The sequence below is a fragment of the Semicossyphus pulcher genome, unplaced genomic scaffold (genome assembly GCF_022749685.1).
Source record: "Semicossyphus pulcher isolate SPU_LCO1_2020_fin unplaced genomic scaffold, fSemPul1.0.p SCAF_23, whole genome shotgun sequence".
Lineage (NCBI taxonomy): Eukaryota > Metazoa > Chordata > Actinopteri > Labriformes > Labridae > Semicossyphus > Semicossyphus pulcher.
In genome coordinates this window covers 9,798,845-9,825,108 of record NW_027211697.1, presented here as the reverse complement: position 1 = coordinate 9,825,108, position 26,264 = coordinate 9,798,845, and the positions used below count along the sequence as shown (strand labels likewise).

Genomic DNA, 26,264 nt, shown 5'->3' with positions numbered 1-26,264 from the left:
ATCCAAAGATAAAGAAACAAACTTGACGCTCAAATGAAGGCAAACAGTCTAAAAAGGAAAGCGACCGTCAGCGAGGAAAATCAAGAGTTACAACCAGAGCCAACCGTGGACGTCACACATGCAGCACTGTCTGGATATCTGGGAAGTGTGCTCCCGCAATTACAGTTTATCGCCATAGGTGCCGCCAAAGAGAACCAAATTGAAATCTTCTTTAATAAGACCAACTTGTTAACAAACAGAAGCTTATATTTACACATCCATCAGTTTGGGATCACCCGTACTACACATTTGGATTCACATTACCGCTTATTTCACATCACACATTGTTGATATTAAAATCTATAGCAAAAGAACTGAAGGGAATGTACTCTGATGGTTCTGGGGAAAAACACTGAAGGTAAACATAACTTTAATTTGTTTATAAGAGAGATCCACGGGGAACCTTTAAGTCACTGGCCTGATCAATGATCTTATCACTCTGCTGCTATTTAATTATAGTCATGAAGAATTAAGCGCAATGGGGCATAAAAGATTATTTATTGCACGGTGTCATCTTCCTGCACGCTTGGATGTATTAATTTCTAATAGAACTTGGTAATTGGTTCATTTATTTTACATTTAGCTGGTACCAGACAGCAGTTAAGATTCATAGACAATTCAAGGCAGCTTTGCCCAAGGTCAGCTTTCATTTCACAAAGATACTTTGATGCAGACGGATGTAAAGTGCAGCTTAAACCAGGCTGAAGTCATCAGAGCTTTCTCTTAAGCCCGCTACAATTGCTTGCGTTACACGCTTCACTGTGGGGATACGAGAAAGGACACTCGGCGGAAAGAAACTGGAGTTTGTTTTGTAGAGTTTAAGGGAAGCACACTGAGACTGGCAGTCTAGAGTTTACACACAGTATGAAGGGAAGATCAATTTGTGGGTGCATTTGTTTGAACAAAATACAGACAGCTGGGGAAACATCAGTGGCAGAAACTTTAGTACAACACAACAGAGACTTCAGTCACCTCACCAACAGCCTGTCGCTGAAAAAGAAGTTCAGGTTAGAACAAGTTGCAGTGAATCACAGCAGGAGCCGTTTAGACGATAAGTATCTACAGGGGTGTTCAGGTGATGAGTGGAGTCTTTACTGTGTTAATGCCATCAGCGCAAAATATGTTCATTTAGCCAGTAAAGCTAAATCCTACAATGGCCACCAATAAAGTCCGATCCAGATCCTATCCTTAATTCCAGAGGCTAATTCTAATTATTTTCTCACTTTAGCTTTCAGAACAGACAGGCGAGAAGTTGATGTGAATTAAAAAGGTCACATCTCTGATGATGTGTGGAGATCCTTGATGTTTAACTGCGCTCTGTGAAACTTATTGTGTGATGTGCTGCATGATAATGAAGGGAAAGTAATTTACAATCCTGACACTGAGATGTCTAAGGCTCTACCCCAGAGTGTGGTTTTTAGAGGAAGATGTGCGCCCAGGCATTTTGTCTGAAACTGGTTAGCAGTCGTCTGGGGTCTGCATCCACCAGGAGTCAGAGACAAATAAATCCTGCTTAAAGGAGAAGCTCTGTATTTTTAAACCTGGGCCCTATTTTTACAAAGTTGTGTGTCGAAATGACTCATAGGAACAAAAACTTCTGGAATAGGTCCAGTAGAACCTCTGGCCGCAATGGCTGCAACATAATCCCCTGGGGCAACTGCGCCCGATCAAAGTACGTCCACTAAAGGTGCTTGTTTTAGTCACTGACAGGCTCAGATTGTTGCTCCAGGTGTCCGACAACGTTACGGAAATGATCCCTTTTTTAAAGAGTAAGATCCTTTTTGTGTAACCAGAAACAGTGACATTTCTAGGTAAAGAAATGTAAATATATTAGGTTACTTACTCGATAAATAGTTGCCTGTTAGGTCCCTGTTGTCTCCTCTAGTTTATTTGGGCACATGAAAGAATCAGTGCATCACAGCGTCTGACGTGGTGACACAGCGCTGTGTAGTGTCCGAGGTATCATCCCCGGCCATCGAATTCAAATGCCTCATCTTCATCGTCGAAATTAGGCAAATATTCAGCCATGGCTTTTGAAATGTATCCCTGCTGGCTGTCCTCTACGTAAACAAATCCTCTCTCCAACTCTAACTCACGTTTCCACCGTCCTGTTCAGGTAACATCTCACCACCCGCGGGAGCGAGACTTCCCCCTGAGCAAGACTTCTGTTTCTGGTTACACAAAAAGGATCTTACTCTTTAAAAAACAGGACGATCTTTGTAGGGATCATTTCTGTAATGTTGTCGGAAACCTGGAGCAACAATCTGAGCCTGTCAGCGGTAAAAACAAGCACTTTTAGTGGACGGGTGCAATTGCTCCTGGATTATGTTGCAGCCATTGCGGCTGTATCGCGGCTACGGCAGGGGCCGTCTACTGAACCGATTCCAAAAGTTTTTGTTCCTATGAGTTATCTTGACATCCAAATTTGTAAAAAATAGGGCCCAGGTTTAAAAATAGGCTTCTCCTTTAAATTATGCAGAGTAACTGCCAAACAATTACATGCTTCATGAGGATAAATATACACGCACTTATGATTTATACAGAGTCATGTATCTTAACTAAAGTCATGTATCTTAAATAAATTCTAGACGGTAAAACTTCACTTTAATCAAACAAGGACGCTGCACTGCCCAGAGATTAAAAGACCAAACAAGGCGATGCGATCTCCATACATATGAGCGGGCAAAATGACAAACTGCAACATCGTGTGAATATCAAGTAACACAAATGAGTTGACCTTAATGTTTTTTTATCGCTCAGGGTCCGCATTTGGTGGATTTGATTCAAGCAATTCCCTAAAAGCTTTTGTGGAGAAAACAATTGAGTGCAGGAAGAGCTTTCTTAATCAGCTCGCACGGCTACTGATGACATCATGAGGAATAAAAAGCACACATGCAGGTTGGTACACACACACACACACACTCACACACACGCTGGCGATGACTGATTACAGATCATCAAAGAAGGCCCATGAATCCTGAATGTGTTGTCCTTGAATCCCAGCAGGAGAGTTATAAAAGCGCAGCGCTTGATGATACAGCACAGTGGAAGAAAAGCAATCTCATCTTCACACTAACACCGCTGTGAATTATAATTGGTTTGGAATAAATAATAATATCAATAAAACTGAGCCGGTCAAAATATGCACCTGAATTCCCCAAAACAGCTCCATTTCATTGCACCCTGAAGTGCACATGAGGATATGTATCAGAGAACACAAATATTCAATTCTTTATATAAGTGTACATATTTCATTTTACTTTCTAACTGTCATAAAACTCATGTTATGTGCTCTACGTGCATCAAGTGGTCAAAACTGCACTGTAATGCGGACATTATTTTGCTGCAAATCAGGCTTTCAAGCTATAATGAAATGACACAGATTAATCTCTATGCGTGTGTGAGTGTGTGTGTGTGTGTGTGTCTCACCATGGGCATCACGGTAGTAGGCATGAGTGACACTGCGGAAGCGCTCCTGTCCAGCTGTGTCCCAAATCTGCAGAGAATACGAGAGGAATCATCACTTAATAGAAAAAGTTTCAATCTTTTTCAGAACTCTGTTTGCAGAGTCGTCCTGCTGTGTGCTTCAACTTCAATTTGGTCTACTCTTGTGATACTGAATAATTCTGGATATGAAAATTAGATGAGGAGGACTACTGAACAGTGCATTGCATTATGTATTCTCTTTGGCGGCACCTTCTGGCAATAAACGGTAAATGTGGGAGCACATTTCCAAAATATCCAGACGTCCACGGTTGGCTCCGGTTGCAACTCTTGATTTTCCTAGCTGACGGTCGCTTTCCTTTTCAGACTGTTTGCCTTCATCTGAGCGAGTTTGATTCTTTTTCTTTGGATTTTCACTTTTTTTTAAAGTTGTATCTGTAGTCATCCATCTTTTCTTTGTTTGTTCAGCCATAGTAGGTTACTGTTTACTAGCAACACTTGCAGAGACCGGAGAAGCAGCCGCTTAGCTCCGCCTACCCTCTCTGGCAGACCAACTACGGTTTTCATCAGTGGGCCATAGGCTCAATCACCTCATGCGGCGATAGATAGTGAATTAACAGACATTATAATAAAAATTTTATTTTTAGGCTACATTTATTGATTTGTCTTTAGCCACTTGGGGGCAGCAGAGCTAGCTGTAAACAAAACACTGACACATTAGCGTCACTGTTACGGCTAACACCTTAGCAAGCGTTTCCCTACGTAAATATCAGCAGAAACAGAGAAACACTATCAATATTTAAAGGTCGTCTTTACTTCCATCTGCTAAATGTAGGTCCAATCTTTTATCTTTATAGCTCAGTCTCCAACAACTAGAGTGAATGATCTTGCTCTTTAGCTTCTAATTAGCCCATATGTTCAGCAGCTAGATGCTAAATCTGTACTGCTGACATTTGGTGTCACATTCAGTGGGTTTTTCAAAGCTTTTTCAAAGCCTTGCTAAATACCTCCTTGAGGGTAAAACAAGTGGAACAAAATCAGGTGATAATTCACCATGGGTTTAGCGCTCAGCAACCCCTTTTACATTACATTATAGGCTAATATGAGCAACTGTTAGTATGGAAAATATATTGATTATTGCAGTCTTGAGGTCACAGCACATTGTATTGTATTTATTATCGCTCTTTTTTTAAAGTTCAGTCTGGGTCATGATATTGAAAAGTAATCGGTCGATACCATTCGCCGCATTGTCCAACCTCAGTGGAATAAAGCTAATTAAGCCTTTCTTTTCCCAGCAGGCAGCACTGTCGCTTATCACATTTTGGCTCAATGGCAATTGCATTTACGTCCCTCCCCAGAGCAGGACCCGTGAAGGTTGACTGAACCCCTAACTTGTTTCTTTGTATGAGACATATTTATGGATATGGTATGGAGCCTTTTTCTGAGACAGCTGTCAGCTGTGATGCTGGCTCTGCCTCCTGGTTTCCCCATGGGGTAACCGCCTCCCTAAGGTCCAAGTAGCAGTTATGAAGAATGGCAATTACAGGAGGAATTATAACTCTCTCTCTCTGGTGTCTCTCTCTATAGGCTACTCTGCAAACGGAGTCTGAGCCAATTAACCCCAAATGAATACATCACAGAGCAAAGGCCCACTCCACCAGCCCCCGTCAGCCCCTAATTAAGATCATTAGGCATGATTCACATAATTACTTGCTCTGTTTGACAGAAATATTAAACATACAATAATGCTGTGTTGTGTGGGCGCCGCTTCTCAAAACAGAGAAAAAAATGTGGCGTAGGGAACTCAAAGCCCAATGAAAAGTGCTCATGTCCAGAAATAAACAGTAATTATCCTTTAGGGGCTAATGGGATCAAGATCATTGATTTTCTGTACAAAATATCACCTATTGTTCAGTTTGTGCGATTAGGCACATACATGTGCTTGGTAAAGTAAATAGCAGCTTTGTTATGTCCCTTGTCGTCTGATACAGATGAACAAGGTACCCTTTAGCGACTTCAGGGACGCACTGGGCTTCCAACTAGCTCCGATATTAACCAACAGCAATAATAGACGCTCAGTGCAACAGCCTTAGCCATCAAGCATTTGGGGAATCAGGTGATGTAGGAGAAAGATGATTAAGTCTACATAGGTTGGAGGTTAGGGTCAGTTGCTGCCGCGTAATAATTTGTTGTTATCAAAGGAAGTAGTTACTACATAGAAATGTGGAATCTGTAGGCAGGGACGTGGATTTTAGGGCTGGCAAGTGTTCTGGTTTCAGTTCGTACTACGCCTGTAGTTCGAGTAATATTGACCAATCATGTATCAGCAGGCTGCGGCGTATGTAGGAAAAATGTCATGACATCCCGGCTCCCATCAGCGCCATCTGATGACGATTTATCTTCTTATTAATCTCTATTAACAGACATCTACATGTAAGTTCAGCTAATAATCCGTTCTAGATCTAATATTCAGAGATACTTGAGATAAATGCCCTTGACATGGTGTCACAAAAGCCATTCAGGGTTCAGATTTCCCAACTTTGTTGAATGCATCAGCAACAATCGATCCGACCTCCGTTCAATAAACGAGCATTTTAAAGAAGTTTTCTTCTCCTCTTGAGGACCTGACAAAGCTTCACTTTAACTTTTTACTAATCTGCATCATGATGTTGAAATTTCGGCGAACTTAAGACCCGTTAATTAAAGTAAATCATAAGAAAAATGGTTTCTTTCTTTTTCTGTAAACAATGCAGCACGCGGAAAAGGAAGTCTCGAATGGAAGTCGTTTATCGCCAACCACTGGCTACAAGCCCGGCGTGTTCAGTGTTGTCCCCTGAGGCTATATCGTCGTCAGACTATAGGCCTTTTTCACAGCGGACATTTTCACATCCAACTGGAGGAAAAGCGCAGGTGTTTACAGCATTAATGATCCATTTAGCTGCTTCAATTTCATGGTCCTGGTTGTGTGCATGCTGACTGCCCGTCATGGCTTTCTCAGACGCCCTGAATAGAACAGAACCACTGTTATTATTAACACCTGTGCTTTTCCTCCTGTTGGGTGCAAAAATGTCCGCTGTGAAGTAAGCCCATAGCTGATGGGATCGGAGATTGCTGGCATATTAATGAAATATTTTCAAATGAAAGGACACGGTACATTATTACCGACAAGGATCTTCAGACCAATTCTACTAAGCTGGTGGAAAAACAGCAGGAAAAGTGATGCAAATGCTGCTGTTTGCTCCTTATCTATTATAGAACTGGACGGAGAGTTTAAGACTTAAATGCCTGTAGGACAGATCTTGTGCCCTGATTCTTATTCTTATTCTGCATGTTTTGTTTGTTGTTAACTGGTTTGTTCAGATGTGTTTATAATGTGACAAAATTGCCACATACTACTTGTGATACTTATTATGATCTTCTCAGGAAATCAATAATCATCCTGAGGTAAAAAAAATAAAAATTGCAGAACCATAACTCGGTCTTTCCCTTCTTTCATTTTTATCAGTTATATATCTTTAGGGCTGTAAGCTTCAGGGAACATATGCGGTAAGCCCAGATTGGGTTGCTGCATTTCAAAGCCCCATTTTATGTGCTGGCCAAAAAAACTATTGCCTCCCCTCCCCATCATTCCTGCCGCTGGGTCTGTGCTAAAGCTAAAATTGGATTTTCTCTTTGAGACAGGAAGGGTTTGAAACAGGATCCGACAGGTGGCTACGATGCTCTTGATAACAACTCGTAAAAATAGTGTGCTAAAAACAGTCGTTTGATGAGTGTGAGGATAAATTTAAGTTCTTACCTGGAGCTTCACCTTGACTCCATCAATGTTCATGACTTTATTCTGGAAATGAAAACAAGAAACCATGAGTGACAGCGCCTAAATTCAAACATGTTTTCAAACTTTTGTCAGAGTGGTCAGACACCCGTCTCTCCAAACACTCTCTTCCCTCTCATCGACCAGCCACACTCCCCTCCCCTTACCATCAATATTGCATGTCTCAACCTCACTTTGCCCCCTTTTGATGAAGCCTCGCCTCTTTCCTCCAGAGGATTAACCCCCTCTGCTCTTCTCACCTCACTCCGTCTCTCAATCTCAGCGAGACATTCCTCTGATCTCCGCTTCGATCGGCTCTTTCTCACGGCAGAATGAGGCTTAGCTAAATGGACATGCAGCTTCTCGGGTCAGAGGTTCACTCCGTCTTAATGGCTGGCTGCACAAAGGTTAAACCACCTGCCTACAAATTAAAATCAGTCTAAATGATGAAGGGCGTTAAAAATAACTTGACTGAATGTGGAGTATAGCTGCTCTTAAAGGCATAAAACATGCTGCAAGAGTAAAAACACTTTCTGTGCTATTAACATAACACTGCAGTACATATCGGACTGACTTGTCCCTGTTGCACATCTGCACACCTGACCTGTGACAACAAGTGACTCAGAAAGATTAATCAGTTCTGAGGAGTGAACCTGCCTCATGCCCTCTGCCCTTCAGCTCATCGATCAGCTCTCTTGTTCCAACATCTGCCGGAGCATTGCATCTTATTGATCCACACTGTGAGACCAACGCTGCACTTCCACAGCTTCCCCTGTTTGTGTAAGGAGAGTACAGGCTGCAACTACTGCTTTTTTTTGTTAGTGTAAGAGCCAAATTTGGGGTTTCTTAATGCAATCATTTAATTGTAATTACTTTGTACATAATGTGGGTGTTGCTGCGCTGCTACAGGTGAGGTATACATGAGAGGAAGATCACTGACTAGGTCAGCTGCGTGATCCCGGAAGAGCACACGGTTTTTGACCACTACGCCACTAAGTTTTTGACTTTCTTTGCCATGGACTTTATTCACTTGGATGCACTAAGGGATTAGACAAATGAACTGTTTGACTGCAATCTGGTTTGGCTGTGTTTCTGTACAACCCAAACACAGCATCTTTTACTGCTAACGGCACACCATGGTGAAGCGCGTCAGCCAGGTCACTCCTGCATCAACGATAGCCTCAGTATTAGACTGAGCTCCTTTATTCCTTATTTTTTTTGTGCATATTGTTTTCCTGATTTACTTACAAGTTGATTTTAAAATATCAGAAAAATAAAATATATAAAACATATTTTATTTTTCCAGCCATATTTAGGAGTCTAAAACTTGTTATTTTAGCCAAATATGAGTCCATAACCCCAAAAAGCAAATACAAAAGCATAATTTGAGATGGACTCGCAATTTTTAAGAGAATACAAGTCTCCAGCATTGCTAATGTGGTGACACACGTATCAACTTTTACATCAAGAGACAACGTCAGTGTTCAATGTTGACTGTCCACTTTTATACCGGAAAAAGGTCAACCTCCTCTGATCTGGAAATGTCAGATCAGCAGCGATCTCTTGTGGTCAACATACTGAATTACATCAGAAATGCTCCAATCACAGCCCAGATTTTGGGTCATGTGATCTCTCTCTGCGCTTGAAAAGTTTTCTGAACAATGGCGGCCGCCCAAGCGCAGTGGACCGAGGAGAAGGAACTGATACTGATAAAACATTACTCTGTTAAGTGAATGTGTGGAGAATGTGTGTCAGGTAAAAATAATCATATATAAACTAAAAACACATTTGACATGGTTCGCTGTGAAATGTGTTGCTATGGTAACAGCGTAGTTGTACAGAGAGCCTTGTTGCCCTGTGTCTCATCACGTTGCTTGTTGATGTTCACGTTGTCTGTTGATGTCGATGTAAAAGTTGATACGTGCATCACCACATTAACACATCTCTCTGAAGCTGTGTTTCGACTCAGCAGAGCTTTGAGCTAAATGCTAATACAAGACTGCTTACATGCCAACGAAAGACCAGCTTACATGTAAAATATTTACCATCAAGTTAGCATGCTAACATTAGCACAGTCGTATTGTCAGAAAAGAAGGAATTTGGCCATAAAACTTTAGACCATGTCAGAAGGTCTGTACCTAATCCCAGAGCAATTAATCCAATAATTGTTCACTTGCAACATCAATTTTGAACCTCATCATGAACGTGCAAAATTCAGCAAAATCTGCTGGTTGTTGAGATATAAATATTTTTTTTTTTAAAAAGGTGAAAACCTGTAAGAGATGCTAGGTGGCTCCTCAGCCTCTGGACACTACTGAACTGGTTGGGATGATGTTACAGTCTGAGACAAAGTGGTGAAAAGACCAACAGATGTAAAGCGTCATTCATCGGCCTGTCTAACAATGAACACAACCATTACACAGATCTGAAATGTCAACAGGACTAACCATTTGAGTTAAAGAGGAAAAAAATTAAAACAACCGTGTGCAGAAACATATAATTTCCCTGCACATTCTACTTATTTCACCACTTCAATTCCCATCTTCTGTGAGCCAGCGGCGCCTATAGAAAAGAAGAGGTCAAGATGTTCTTGGGTGACCCACATGTCGGCCTCCCTGCACGCCAATGTGGATTACATCACCTGGTGCCACAGCGACGCTCAATAGCCCCATCCCCTCACCCACCGTCCTCTTTACTCACCTCTTTCCTGAGAGCCGCTGCTAACCTTTCTAATTCCCCGATGCCCGAGGAGAAACAGAAGACGGGATTCTGTTAATGTGCCAGCAGAGCACTTAGAAACAGATACGCTCTTTGTTGATGTGTTCGGTTGATTTACCTCCCTGAGAGTCACTAAGGAGGAGTCTCATACATATTCACCGACAGTCGAGCTGCGAGCTAGTTTGTGAATGTGCTGATAGGAATCACTGGTCTCCAAAGACTTTCTCCCTGTTGTTGTTGTTGTCACGTAGAATCCCGCCACCATGTGCTTGGAGGCTTCATAAATATTTGATGACCCAGAAAAGGAGGCTCACGATGGCGTGGTTGGTGTTAGGGACTTTGGGTTGTAGTCGGGCTTCATTGCACTTATAATTACTTTAGATTTGTTAAGAGGAGAGCGTGTAAATCAGACAGAACAACACAGACTTAATGAGCGCTGAGAGTGTGGACCGAGCAGGATAAAGAGTATCAGAGCGGCTTATATGACTAAGTCTACTGTGGAGAATTAAAGTATTGCAGATAACAGGCTGTCAATCATTCCTCCAGCAACAATATTTCACTTCCTCAAGCTCCTCAAGCTCCTCAAGCTCCTCAAGCTCCTCAAGCTCCTGTGTAGTTACACTTACAACGTGCAGAGGGACCGCTGAGATGCTTGCACCGAATTTAAGGTCAGCATCGTTCCCTGAGCTCCAGCCGTCAAACAGAACACATCGTCAAATACAAACTGCTCTCCTTACCAGCCAGACACTGCACGTTAGTCATTTAATGCCTATCTTTCTCCCAAAGGTACATGAGCGAGGTACAGAAGACTCTTCACGGGGATCATAAATTACAAATGCACGAGGAGCTTTCAGAGGGGCTCGTGAAGTGTGAGCCAATAAAACATTAATGGCAGCGACGTGAGGCACAGAACAGGAGCTTAGAGGCCACAGAGTGGGTTGCGCATGAGACATATTCACACTGCTGATGAAAATAATGGGAAAGAGGCGATATGGCGCGGTTCCTCAATGTCTTCCTCTTCTGCTCCGAGAGTTCGATGATGCATAAGGCTGCCTGGCCTCAACACACACGTCAGAAATCAAAGCAATGGGGGAAACAAGCAGAAGGAACTGAGGGCAGGGAGATACGGAGAGGCAGCGCTCTACTCTGCAGTCAGCCCAACTCCCAGCTGTCAAGCTTTCCAAGTCGTGCTGACACAGACGTATACACACATATTACATCCACTGGAGCCCTTCACCCACCCTGCCTGCAGAAAGGACTCATTTTATCAGCTGGATTTCAGATATGTTTAATGACCATGATGATAGATGATTGCCACCTTCATACCTCTAAGTGGTTGGCTTATCAGGTAGAATAACATTAACTGTAATGGAAGATTCCATCTCACAACATCACTAGATTTTCTTAATATTGAGATGGGAATGTCAAGTTTTGCTAATCCATTGAAATAAACACCTGATACATGAAGGTAAGATTACTGTCAATCCATTCGATTTAAAATCTCAAAGATCTCAGTCGAGTTTTTTTCTTTTTCTTTGGATTTTCACTTCTTGCTGAAGTTGTATCTGTAGTCATCCATCTTTTCTTTGTTTGTTCAGCCATAGTAGATTACTGTTTACTCGCTTAGCTCCGCCTACCCTCTCTGACCAACCTCTGCTGGGTGATTGAAAACGCGTCACTAACTGGGCGGCGCTTGTGACTTTGTCTGCGAAAGTCGCCACAGACACCCAGTCTGTAATACTGCAAATGCAAAGGCTTTCATCAGCGGGCCATAGGCTCAATCACCGTTGTTACCTCATTTGGCGATAGATAGTGACTTAACGGACATTTATTTACATGAAAATCTTCACGATTATCACTTTAACTTTCAATTTCAACTTTAAATTTCATAAAATCATCACAGTCAACAGAATGCTACCTCTGGTCAATTAAGATTTGGTGCATCTTCTGGAGGCTAAATATAAATAAAATTGTACAAAAAAATTAACAAAACTCTGTTTTTACTTCAATGTGCGACATTCCTGCTAATTGTCTCCTGGGCTGTAGTCGCTTTGATAACCTGCTGCTGTAACGCCACAATTTCCCAGTTTGGGATTGATAAAGTATATCTGTCTATCTGTCTATCTACCTACCAACCTATCTAACTAATATTAAAATATGTTCACCAGTTTCCTGAAGACCTCATCACCCACAGTATTTATGGACACTTGGCCCAAAGGAATGTGAACGCATTGGTAAGTTCAGTCTGTCCTGGGAGTTGGGTGGACAGGATGTCACGCTGTACAGCGTCCCTGCTTTGGATGTCGGACTCGATACTGGACAAGGATGGGAGCTGCGACGTTGTTCCACTCGACTTTTATACACTCATCATGCTGCACTTTGTGGTGGTTTCACAGCTGGTTGACACAAGCCCTCTTTGCGCATTATTGTTTTTTGCTCAACATCACTCGCCCTAAACCCGAAATACCTCCAAACAAGCGATGACGAGCCGTTTCTGGGGACCAGCTCTTCGTCTCCTCTTCCAGACAGACTTTGACTGTTGTTTCTCCCGACCGTCTCTGTTGTTCTCTCTTCCACTCTAAACAGCTGCTGCAAGGAAGCGTGACGATACATGCCAACTTTTCCCAAAAGTGAAGCCAAAGCCTCTTGATCGCCCCCTGAAGGGAGTGGCTGTTAGTTTAGGGAGCGTTTGATTTGATATGCAGGAGAGTTTTTCTACGGGCGGAGCACGCATTTTAAACGTCAATATTGCCGTCAATAATGTTTAAATCAGAAATATTAAATTGCGGAAGGCCAAAATCGTGATTAGGATTAATATTAGATTAAATGTGCAGCCCTAGTATGTGTATAACAGTTGAACATTACACCAATCACAAAAGAAGCACTACCTATCCTCTTTATCCTGCCTGATTCCTCTCCTCCCTGTCGTTCTTTGTTGAACTCACTTTCCTTTTTCTCACAGTCTCTCAGTCTCTGTCCAAATCAATGTTTGAAGCTATTTTCTTTACAAGACTGAAGCCAGAGCATCTACTTCAGATCATAGCTGGATTATAATGAGCCTACTGCTGTAAAATTAGGCCCAAACATCAAGAGGATTCATACTTTAAGTCAGGAAGATCAGCAAAGCTAAAAAAGATGATGTCAGACGCGTTCCATCATCTTACTGTGATGAAAAAACATTATGTGTGAAAGATCCTTCAATATGGATCAATATATCGACTCGACAGATAATTAAGAGCTTTGACACTTCACCCATATTTCATCTTCTGAAGCCCCCTTATTTTGAAACTCCCATGGTACGTCTGCGTCACCATTACTCATCCGAGCGCACCTACAAGCAGCAGGTAGAAAACGGCATGCAGCTTAGAAAAAAGCCGAGTAATGAGCTCCCCCTTTGAGAATAAATTAGAAGTGTGGACATGTTTGGATTTCGGAGAACAGCAACATCCAGCGATTATTTATCACTCCCTCTTCCACAGGAGACTTTAGTCAAACATTTTGTGTTAAATAACTGTCTAAATATGTCCTCCTCTCCTCTCCTTCCTGTCCTCTCGATGAGCATTTTCAAACCACTCGACGCTCTTGCACAAATATTTTCAATTAATTTGCACTGGATATTCTCCCCCAGACATTTATAGCACAATAAATCACATTACACCAGACACACACACACACACACGCCGCTCCCTATAGACAATATGGGACTCACTCAATGATGAGTTAAACTTGCTGACTTAGCTCATGTGCTAACAATGATCTGCTGATAGTTGCTTGTTTGTAGGAAAGACGTAAATTATCAAAATAAAAACATTAAAAAACATTTAATAACTTGCTTAAAGTGTAAACTTTTTACTTGTATTTGTTTGGTACTGTTTATAAGGCTGAATTATACCAACATAACCAGGGATGCACAACTTTTTTTTGCAGATACCGATATATTAGGCAGGTTTTTTTTCCACTTAATTGCAAAGAGAACATCAAGCCTCCCCTGTTGTGGAGTTGATATCATGCCTACTCTTATTTCAGTGGCAGATTCTTCTTGAGATGGGCGATTACATTTGTATTGTTGAATGAATGAGTTTGGCCCCTCCTCGCATGCCCCGTTGCATTCTTCTTCACGCTTGATGGAAAAGGCGTGGTGCACAGAGCGCGCGCAGAGTTAATGTTGTAGCATTATGTCAAGTTTTTTTAGGGAATCATCAAGCATTAAGTGTTGTTTTATCGGCACAAAAAATCAGCAGAAAAATGACATATCTGCCGATGTGTCATTTTCAAGCCACAATCTGCAGATACAGATAACGTGCCAATAATATCGTGCATCCCTAAATATAACTGAATGTTAATTGATTCTGGGAGGATGTCCAGGGCTTACAAGGAAGGCTTTGTGCTCATCAGTCAGCTCGGACAGGAAAAAGCAAAGTCTGCTTCTCTAAAACACTTCTGACTGTGCTGTCGGTGTAATAGCCGGAACCTTCCCGTTATCGACTTTCTCACTTGGGCGACGCAGGAAGTTGAAAACACAGACTAATTGAAAGAGCAGTGGGCCTTAGGGCCGTTTAACAATGGCAGCTGCACTGCTGCAGAAACGCAAGCTTCTCATTCACGTCTTCGAGGCCGTTACACTCGTGGAGCGAGGCGCTGCTGCAGAATGCTCCTGCGGAAAACTAAACAATTTACACTGCAACATCGTCTGGCACAACGAGGAAACGGGCACAAGTTAAGTGCTAAAATGCAAGATTTAACAGATTGCCTGGATCACTCTACATCAGTCTAAAACTAAAGCTGCCTCAGGACTTCCACTTGATCTTTTATCTGTAACATGTAGCAAAATGCTCACACCGACACTCTCTGTGATCCAAAGCTGCCCTTAGGCTGCAAATACACACAAAGGCACTAACACAGCATGTTGTGATGTCGGTCAAAGATCCATTATTCAGCTGAATGCTGTAAGGAGGGAGCTTTGACCTCTCTGAACTCTTATCACACACAGGCATGACACGAATCCAATGGCAACACAACAGTAGATGGTTGTCTGTTGTCGCTGTGACCATGTGTGACGGCTGAATCACAGAACAGAACAGGCTGTGGGGCAAGCTGTTAGTCGGAACTCCAACATTTCTCTTCTGTCCATCTTATTCCTTTCTACCTTGGCGACGTGCATATATGAACACATGTGCAGTATGCAGCACATTTCACCCTGTAGAGTAAACACGCACACAGTGCACGCAAACACAGCTACTACGAGCACGGCCCGAAGTGAAAGTGTTCCTTCTTCTCTCTTCTCTGCCCTCCCTTTTGGTTTTTCCTCAGAGAAGCACTTGTATTTTTATTTCTGTCCAGCATGATCACAGACTTCTCCAAAGAATATCTGCCAACGCATATGTTGCTCAGATTTATAACAGTTTTTCTCAACTGCTGAGACACATTGCCTAAAATCCATGCACTTAAACACACAAAAAAAAAGCTAGGTTTTCTTCTATCTGAATCAAATGTTTCCCGCAGATGGCACACGCAGCTCCGTCTGTAGAGCAGGTGCTTGACATACCGAGGCAAAGTCCCTGCCGCATCGGCCTCTGGCTGGCCTCTGGCTGGACTCCGACTCCCGGCCCTTTGGCGCTTGTCGCCCCCACTCTCTCTTCCCCACATCTCCTGTCACTTGGCCCTCAAAAACCATCAAATACACAAACCATTGACTGGTGACATTGATTTCTAACACTATGAAACTACAATTAACCAGGATAGACGTGCATTCTAGAAAAACAAACCAATTTATCTTCATCAACGTCCCGTCTTCTGTGTCAGGCAAAAGAGATTTGTCTACTCCACAGCTGACATTAGTGCTGGAGTGGCAGCCGGGGATCCTTCTCTGGATAGACTTCACTCCAACGTTCCTACATTAACAGAAGTGATCGAGTTTAAGTTGTGATGACCTGCACTGACTGCTAATGTTAACGTGCTTTGGAGCAGCTTTTTTTCCCCCCCGAGTGGGCTCGTGTTTTGCTTGTTTGGTGGACATGACAGAGTTCCAGAAAACACTGCATGACCTTTAACACATTGTGCAGTGTATAAAAAACATCTATACATTTTGTACAAACGCCTGCAGCAGAAAAAGGCTTGCTGTCCTTGCTTGCATGCAAAGCATTCTGGTACATGTAGTCGCTGTTGCTCCAGAAGCAGGAGAACTCCGCTTTCTTGTTCAGTACAGCAATATATGGCCGACAAGGGCCACTGTAGAACACAAACACGCTGCAACTGCCCAAAAGAAATCCATTAGTTGAAAACATTAACTGTACATATAGATGGACGACGCGTCTCCATCTGCTCTCATTGTACAGAATTGAAGCCAAAACAGCCCTCGTGATAGGCGCTGCCATCTTGCGATGGTGACGTGGAGCCGCCGTAGCCACTTCTGTTAACCAAAACACTCACTTAAATTACCGGAAAAAACAGCAAGCATCCCACACATTGGTATATTTTACAACAGAACAGCTTCTTGTGTTGGTCTGAAGCGGACGTTCACAGGTATGTAAACTTCAAAGAGTGTTGTGATTGTTTAAGTTACGTCTCCTCTCATCGATCCTCCTCTACTCTGCTAATCCGGAAGATTTCCAGAAAATGTATTTGTCGTGTATTCTGATTTTATAGTTTGACTCATGTCCCATCTGTTAACATGGAGGAGGCGGGCTTTACGACCTATACTGCAGCCAGTCAGCAGGGGGCGCTCCAAATGTTTTGGCTTCACTTTTAGAGAGCTGTCATGTCGTCCATCTTTTTTATACAGTCTATGGTTGGAAAAGGGTGCACATTCAGAAAAGAATAAATCTACATAAGTCCATTTAGCGCCTCCTACAGGCCTGGAGCACTTCTGTTATGATCACTGGATATGCAGTGTTTTTTCGTGGCATTTTTTTTTTAATGTATTATTATATTCTATGTATTATTATATTCTATGTATTATTATATTCTATGTATTTCCTTTGTGATTTGAATTTGCATTGTTTCTGAATTTGTCTCGTGGTGAAAATCTTCAAGGCCGTTGCAGTTCATTTGCCCTTGTTGGCCATCAGATTTTTACAGTTGAGTTTATACATTGGGCTTGAGCGGTTAGCGCTGTTGCCTCACAGCTAGAGGGTTACTAGTTCGAATCCCTGTTTGGATGAAGTGGGCCTTTCTCTGTGGAGTCTGCATGTTCTCCTCCAGGTTCTCCAGCTTCCTCCCACAGCCAAAAGACATGCTCGTTAGGTTCACTGCTGACTCGTAGGTGTGAGCGTGAAACGCTGTCCGTCTCCATGTGTCAGCCCTGTGATTGACTGTTGACCTGTCCAGGGTGATCCCGCCTCTTAATGACAGCTGGGATCGGCTCCAGCACCTCTGCGACCCTGAACAGGATAAGCAGTATAGTTGATGGATGGATGCTTATATACTGTATTGTTGTGCTTGTTTGTTATTAAGCACTATAACTGCAGCTTTAAAATCAGTTTATGTGAAAGTAGCAAATTATTAATGTCACATTATGTGCTTCAACAGGATCAGGGTGAGGTTAGTCTGTGATATTAGTACTTCATGGAAAAACATTTCCGCCTGTTATTCTGGTAAGTCCATCAAACAACGTCCATCTCCCGTCACTGTATGTTTCTTTACCTCTTCTATCCCGTCATCATGTTGGTCCAGTGATGTTCTCATATTGCAATGATTCACTTCCCTCCTCTTTCATGCCCTGGTTAAATATTCATGCTGCTCCTCGGGGCTCGCCTCTCCAGATCCCAGTGACATTAGGGCAGCAGGTGGCAAAGCGGCTTGTCATTAATTACAAACACCTCCCTGGGCAGACGTGAACCCCCCCCCACTCACACCCAATACATACACAGATTTACACATGCACACAGACTTGGATGGCCAGTCTATTGAAACTGAATGCCTGACAACTTCTAATTTAGTAAGGGCTGAGGCTTGTTTATCAACACAACACAACAGCTCACAAATTACTTTAACTTACCGCAAAACAGCTTTAAAAAAAGTCTAAGTATAAATACCAATAAACATGTAAAGAGCGCCCGTTTGTGTCCAATTTTGCCCAATTTTTATTGTAGCTACTACTTCATCTTAATTAAATTCATGTTTCAAGCAGGAAAAATGATGGCATAGTCAAGCTTGGCACTTTAATTGCACCCACTCAGAGAAGCAGGCAGACAGACAGGCTGGCAAGGCAGGCAGGAGGGTGCATACTGGAGAATCAGTCAGCCATCCCTCTGTCACCGTTTAAAAATAACAAAATGAAAATGTAACGAAGGCGGAAACAAACGAAAGACAGATGCATGAAGACCGTAAGGACCGCCAGTGACGAGCACAATGCCAGAGGAAGTATCAAAGAGGAGCGGAAGCTTCCAGAGCAAAGTAATGTAATCACAGAGTCACAGCTTGATATTTATGATGGGTCCGTTATCGTCCTCTCACATGCCAGAGCTGCCTCTCTCCCTGCTGTCTGCTTTTCCCATTTCTTTTAATTACTCGCTCTCCAAAATGTGCATAACAGAAACGTACAGACTCGCGTAATAATATCTGCAAGTTCTGACTTCTAAAATCAGTTTAAGAGCCAAATTAAACAAAGTGGAGTCGGTTTTTATTGTCCCATGGGGAGAAATGTGCAGTCAAGTGAAGGTTTAAACTCAGAAGGAAGCGTTAGGAGGGAGGATTTCTAAAATATTCAACCCGATGTGAAAGTCAACATGCAGTGTTGAAACATTCAGTCACACCTCTGTGTCCCGTCTGTCCTCAGCATCAGAAACACTCCTGGCTGTCAGTGACTCGCACGAAAAAACTCCATCACTTTGTCAAAGCAACAACTGCGACCTCGGTGCTTCTGTCATCGGCTTGATTTGGCTTCCTGCTGATCGTCAAAGTCAACAGAAAAAAAGCTGCACAATCAACTTCATTCTTGCACAAAAGGAAATCAACCCGCTGGGCGTTTAACAATAAAGCCGAATTAGAGGAAAAGTTTGGAAAGCACTCACACCAGAGTGCCTGTAGTTTGTGCTGCAGTAATTACGCGATGACTAACATCCACGTGTTGCGTGATTCACTCTCTCGAACAACGTCTGAAGATGATGACCTCACGCTCCATGGGAACAAAGAGGTTTTCAGCCACGAAACAAACACTTCAAACTGCAATGTTTATAATAATGTTCTGAAACATCAAACGTCAGCTATGATGTGCACCGGAGACTGACGGCAGTAGCAGCCCACATTTAGAGTTCGGGGGTGTATAATGTACTACTACACACAAACACACGTAATGAGTCTCTTCCAGTCAGAGATGAAAGTGATTCATATCACCCATCTCCTCAGTTAATCTATTTCAGAGTGCCATCGCCAGGATGGACAGGCTCATGAGTCTGTGGCTCAAAGTATGATAGCTCACTTTTTCTTATTATAAGACAGTCTGATGACCATTTCCTCTGTAAGACATCAGAAAACAGAGAAAATGGTCCAACATTTTCCTACAGCATTTATCAACAAAATGTCAGATGGTTCCATAAACCAGTTAGTGGAAGAAGTATTCTACAATGAGACTTTGAGAATAAAGTCATATACCTACTGTAGCTCAAATTGCAGAGAAAGTTAATGCTGGTTCTGATAGAAAGGCGTCAGAACTCACAGCATCGCAGTTCGTTGCGCATGAAGCCGCGTAGGTGCAGAGCGCTGGGTCAGGGCTGACCCCTGTCCACCGCCGAAAGCGCCTACAGTGGGCATGTGAGCATCAGAACTGGACCACATCATTTTTACATCATGTGCGTCGCTTACCTGGGGAAGACACGGCACCAGGAGGCACTATGGGAAGGAGGCAAGCCGGCGGAGGCAGTGCTGCCAGGCTAAAGGTAAGCGATGTGGGCCTACCCGTTTCCTCTCGAGCCCGGCGCTGATCCCTTGCTTGTCGCTCCGCCAGCTGGCTCCCCGTGCTCTGACTTTACCGCCGGTCAACTATGGTCTTTCAGTGACACTTCTTTAGTTAACGTTGAAACGCGGACAAAACTTGAAACCAAAACTCCCTGAGGATAAAGGAGGACACTTTCACACTCATACGTGGTTGCAACACTCAGCAAACATCTGAAAGCGCTTTCACCTATGCCCACTCGTCTCTCTTAATGACTTTGGCACGCCCCTATAAAACTAACACCAGCTCTGTGACTAGGTAAGCCCACCGAGGACAGCTAATAGGATGATAGTGCGGTGACACAGACCAAGTGCACCTCTCCTTGGAAACTGTATTCCCTAAAGGCAGTGGCCTCTTTCAGCAGGATAATGCGACCTGCTGCACTGCAGACATGGTTCAGGAATGGTTTGAGGAACACGACGACGAGTTTAAGGTGTTGCCTCCAAATTCCCCAGATCTCAATCCAATCGAGCATGTGTGGGATGTGCTGGACAAACAAGTCCGATACATGGAGGCACTTCCTCGCAACTTACAGGACTTAGGTGGTAGTGGTCATGATAGTTCAGGCGTATAAAAGGTCACAGGTGAATAGGAAGTTAGGTGGGCATAGGTGTGTGGGAACACACAGTTCATACTGTAACACGTAATCGTAAACTAGCTCACTCTTAAACACAAGCTCGTAAAGTATTATAGTATAATTAATTTTCATTCTGGACATTTCTCATTTGGACGTCAAGTCCTTATTTCATACACGTATGCGAGCGACTGAAGGTTGGAACACTGGACATTAGATAGTCACTACAGGTACATTGATTTATGAAGACCATTTAAACGTTTTCACTGGTGAGTGCTGAGGTTAATTTGCAAAGTAATTAACTATACAGATTAATGTAGTGGGGTAAAAGCTTCAATATTTCAACTTTATGCTTTTCATGTAAAAATCCTGATGGTATAATTCGTCTGAAGATTGTACGCCTTTGGGCATTAGTTGCATTTCAGCAGATACTTCTCAACTGGAATGATTGAAAGGCAGATTTCTTCCTGAGGGACTCGTGGATGGAGAATTACTCAGACTCGGCTAACACGGAGAAAGCCGCCAGCTTACTGAAAGACTGTGAAAAGGGTCTGAGTGGGCGCTGGGGCTTTGTCAGGACAACCTTGAGCTGAAGGTTACATGTTGCGAATGACTTTGTGCAAATACAATGCATTTGTACGTGGCCGTGTACATGTGAGTGTTCCTGTACATGTGTTCAAACTGCCTCTACGTATATTCACCGCTGTGTGACTCTGAACTTTAGGTAAACTTTACGAGACTTGATGATTTTACATCACTAGTCTTTGACACATAAACAACCCTCAGCTAACAGGCGCTCATTTATCAGCGTGTTTCTCCTGGCAGTTTATTTTCTAATCCGTTTCCCCGCCGGAGCAAATGACTTCCGAGCTTTACAGGCTGCATTTGAACACATCGCTTGTTGCATCCCAGTGACGGCGCCAGTTTTCATATCCATTGTTTTCCTACAGTGATGTAAGCGAGATGCACAACAAGAGCCTGGATCTCCTCCGGTTCATTAACACTTACCACATCTGTTTGTTTGTACGTTGTGTGTGAATGTGCGTGTGTGTGTTATTGACAGCCACTTAATGTGCCGCTCAATGTGTGACTGACTGGAATTGATAGGAAAGCACACCAGTATCTTGCGTCATGATTTAACACAAGCAATCCATCAATAATCAGCCTCTGATGTCATAAGGAGACTTTTACGTGCACTTATTTCTGGAGCTTTTTGAGCTTTAATTCTCTCTCCCCGTTTGTTTTTCACAATAATCCCTGCAAAGGTTTCAAGATAAAATGTCATCTCTTCCCCCGTCTCCTCCCTGTCCGACTGTTGGCTCAACTGAGATCAGCGAATTGACTTTCCAACACATTTTCAGCCCGTTTAGACACTAAGCTGTTATCGATGCTATTGACCGCACAATGAAGGCTCAGTCTTCCAGCGCGACCATGAAACACAGTTTACCAGCGAAGGACCAAAATCACAGAAAACACCACCTTTGTGATGAATCGCGTGTCTCGCTGGGATGATTGGCTTTGCATTATGGGGGTCAGAGGTCAGGCAAGAAATCAATGTTTACTGCTTTAATTTCAGGTGGTATGACAATGGACATCAAACACCTTGAAGCTGTTAGCGTCAGACATTTGTTGCCTCTTTTAACACCTATACTTCTTTTCATAAACAAGTAAAGTAAATAAGGATTGCTTACTTTCTTTAAAGAGTCGGGAGCAAGCATTTACAACTCAACTGAAGATGATCTGCTGAAGAAACGCACAACCATCTCTAGGGTTTACAGAGAATGATCCGAAGAAGAGAAAATATCCAGTGAGCGTCTCTTCTCTGGGCGAAAATGCCTTGTTGATGGCAGAGGTCAGAGGAGAATGGCCGGACTGGTTCGAGCGGATAGAAAGGCAACAGTAACTCAAATAGAAGAGCATCTCTGAACGCACAACACGTCGAACCTTGAAGCAGATGGGCTACAGCAGCAGAGGACCACACCGGGTGCCGCTCCTGTCAGCTGAGAACAGGAAGCTGAAACTACAGTTCGCACCGGCTCATCAAAGATTGGACAATAGAAGATTGGTGTCTGGTCTGCTGCGACTTTCGGATGGTAGGGTCAGAACTTGGTGTACACAACATGAAAGCGTGGATCCATTCTGCCTTGTATCGACGGTTCAGGCTGCTGGTGGTGTAATGGTGTGGGGGATATTTTCTTGGCACACTGTGTACCGAGTACCAAGTGAGCATCGTTTAAACACCACAGCGGAGTACAGTTGCTGACCACGTCCATCCCTTTATGACCACAGTGTACCCGTCTTCTGACGGCTACTTCCAGCTCATCTCAAACTGGTTTCTTGAACATGACAATGAGTTCACTACTCAAATGGCCTCTACATTCTCCAGTCCAATTGAGCGGATTAGGGATGTGGTGGAACGGGAGATTCGCATCATGGATGTGCAGGCGACAAATCTGCAGCAACTGCGTGATGCCATCATGTCAGTACGGACCAAAAATCTGACCCTGCTGATCCACTGAACAGGCCTCACTTGGTTTATCTACTGTCTTATCTCCGTTGCGGAGTGAACACAGCTGAAATGGCCCACTCTTTGTTTAGGTGAAGGGATTAAATACAGCGCCGAGCCTTGAGACAAACTCCCCTCGCTCCAGCAGAGACAGGAAATGTATGTCACCATGGTTTCACGTCACTCAAATAACAAAAGCTACGTGAATACCAGTGTGGCAGAATCATGAGGAAAATAAACGTCATACCGAGCTCAGCTTTTCTTAATTGTAGGCTGAATATATTTTTCAAACCTGCAGAGTTTTTACAGCCGTCCCTGTTAATGTAAATCAGTATATTAATATATCTTAATTAAAGCAGTTCTCGTTTGTATTTACATCTCTCATCTCACGACTGAACATAACACAGCGCTGCACCTTGTCGGTAAGTCAGCATCGGTGCAGACTCGCTGGTGGAGGGTTTAACAACCCACTCCCACTCCACACTCAGAGGTTTTCAACGGACCCTCCACGCGAGTGTGCAAACGGAGTAGACATGCATAGGGAGAGGGTGTAGGGATTGGTTTGGGAAAGGCCCCTAGAGTCTAACATCAACGACAGCACAGTAACAGGGAGAGGAGAATTCACAGTCACGCCGATAAGTCATTAGGTAGGACAGCGGTAAGAAGTAAAGTAAATGAGATGCATGGAAATATTCTGCCACCGTGTATATCATACATCCTTTAAGGTGACTGGGTTTATAATTAAAACACAATGTATGCAGATGGATTCTGAATACCTTCACCGCCTCATTATATTAAGAAAAGTCATGTAGCGTAGCGAGAGAGTGTAACGGTGAGAGATGTTCCTGTGCCGACTTCAAACTCTGGTTATTAGACTCTAAGATTTACAGCTGATTCGCCCCCTCTGTGGCTCCATCAACCCCTCTGCGCCCGTCTCCACTCCTTCCTCTTTGCTCCGACAGGTAGCACGCGCTAATCCTGAATGCGATGGAAATGCACACACGCACTCTTACAAGGCTATCTTGAGCATTGTCTGCATAAGAAGATGGTTTATAATGTTCACACTGTAGATTTAATACGTGTAGAAATCAGTCATTGCTGATGGCCGATGCAAAAAAGGTCACCGGACACACACACGTGCATGTATGAGACTTCTCTAGCTTCTGTCTCAGCTTCAGTGTGTGGAAATAAATCATGTTTAATTAGTGCAAAAAATACCTGATAACTCAATTCAGAACAGGTTCTCTTTATTTCTCTCGTTATTTGGCTTTAATTGTTATTAATCAGGATGAGAAGGAGCATGCTGCCCGCCTTGTACGCCCCAGGGTAGCACAGGGTCGAGGTCAAATATCCAACAATATTTGTAACGCCTCTTTCAGGCTAATTGCAGTGATGTTCTTAAATGCGGGAGCACAGCGCCAGAATGCATCCTCACTTCATGTTATCTGAAATCAGTTGATTTTGCAGTTGCCTGATTCACATCCCCCGCCCCCGCATACATACTAAACACACCCAAAAATAACATCAGAGGGACGTGAAATAGGAATCAAAGGGGCCGTCTGTTAGGAGTAAAACTCCCTCGCTGTGCTTAAAAATGGAAACTTGGATTCACAGACGTCAGGGTCCATCAGCGAGGTGTGAAACTTACAGCTCCACTTGTGACACAGAGGGGTCAGGGTGTGACCTCTCCGGGTGAGCAGAGAGAAGAGTGGAGGAGGGTAATAAATGGGGATTACAATGTTGTTCGTATACATTGTGACTGATGAGTAGAATAAGGAAAGAAAGAAGGATAGATTTTGTAGAGACAGTTAGTCTTATAGTTACTTCTTGTCTCCTTCCTTTTATGCTTTTTATACATCCCTCTGTAACTAGTTTTTTGAGGTGTTATAAGGTGCTTATAAGGTGCTTCTCTTAGACTCACCTGAAACATAAAAGGAGCAGGTGTAACTACAGAGACCATAGCCAAGCTAGCGGCTGTGTGAGGTACAGCTATGTTAAAGTCGAGGTGAAATGAAAAATGTCATTTTAATCCTTTTAGATCACATCCTCGGTAATATTGTGCATCTATTTGACAATATAGGCCAAAAAAAATACAGAAAATCCATTTCTTTGTATTCTTCAGAATCTGATAATTTTTTGCTCTTGTAAAACAAAATATCACATGTGCCTATGTAAACTAGAACCAACCAATTTCAACCAATCAATCTGCAACATTTAGCCGCAGAGCACCAAGAACGTTCAGTCAGTTAGCTAGCTACTGCGCTGTGGAGAACGTCTGTCTACGCCCACTTCTCAACGATCAAATCAAATCCCTCTATCGATATGTCCCGCCTGCACGTCCTGTTTCACTTGGAAATACGCCACGATACGGAAGCTAAATACTCTGGAAAGGCCGTTTCAGCTCGACTTTAAGAACTAAAGTCTAATACGAGAATGCTAACATGCTAATCAAGACAATGACGACCTGGTGATGTTTATAAGGAATAATGTTTACCATGGTCACAGTCTTAGTTTACTGCCATGAAATAGTAATTTCGCACTGTGCGTGCCGATTTCAATGCTATCCATCTGCCCAAAGAAGAATCTTCACATTGTTGCATTTAAGCTGTTCTACTTGTTATTTCAGTGTACAAACACTCTTTGAGATCAACACTGACTCACATTTGTGACAGAGCCTCAGGTTGGTGCAAAGTTAAAGGCACCAGGAAGTGGCTAAGTGAACGGCTAACAGTTTTCAACATGGATAAATAATCAGAAGAAGACAGAGTGTCGGGTTTGTTGTCATGGATTCACTGTTAAGAGTCTCTGTAAACACACTGCAGTTGAGGCCGGTTCAAGTAGCTCATGTAAGAGAGACGATCGCGCCGGAGCCTCATTAGAACGGATCAGCTGTCGGTCTCTAGCATGCAGCGTCCTGGAGATATCAAAGGCAAAGTAACCGATACTCTCTGATGTTTATACAACATTGAAGATCAATATTCGGTCATGTACATGTCGACACCCGTGGGGGAAATAGGCTGATTGGTCAAATTTGCAGGAACATTTGCGGAGATTGGCTGAATGTGTCTGCATCACAACTTTGCAACTTCCTGGAGGCGCTGATTGGCATGTCACTCACAGTCAAAAATGCAACCTCATGATGGCGCAAGAGGAAAGAATCAGACAATCAAAAAGCGATCCTGGGACGGGGAATGTGTGCGTTAAGTTTTATGCAGTCTGTCTTGTAAATGTTGAGATATTT

The 26,264-nt window shown here is 43.1% G+C and overlaps 1 protein-coding gene across 1 annotated transcript in view; it reads right to left on the bottom strand.

Moving 5' to 3' along the window:
* The window catches only part of LOC138602540 (ras-related protein Rab-26), a 70,605-nt gene that overhangs the window by 34,381 nt on the left and 9,960 nt on the right, over positions 1-26,264 (bottom strand). Inside the window, exons 3-4 of the mRNA XM_069674030.1 lie at positions 7,280-7,321; positions 3,469-3,535 (exon numbers count right to left, since the gene is read on the bottom strand). Coding sequence (XP_069530131.1) covers positions 3,469-3,535; positions 7,280-7,321 — 109 coding nt within the window. The remainder of the gene's footprint in view (positions 1-3,468; positions 3,536-7,279; positions 7,322-26,264) is intronic.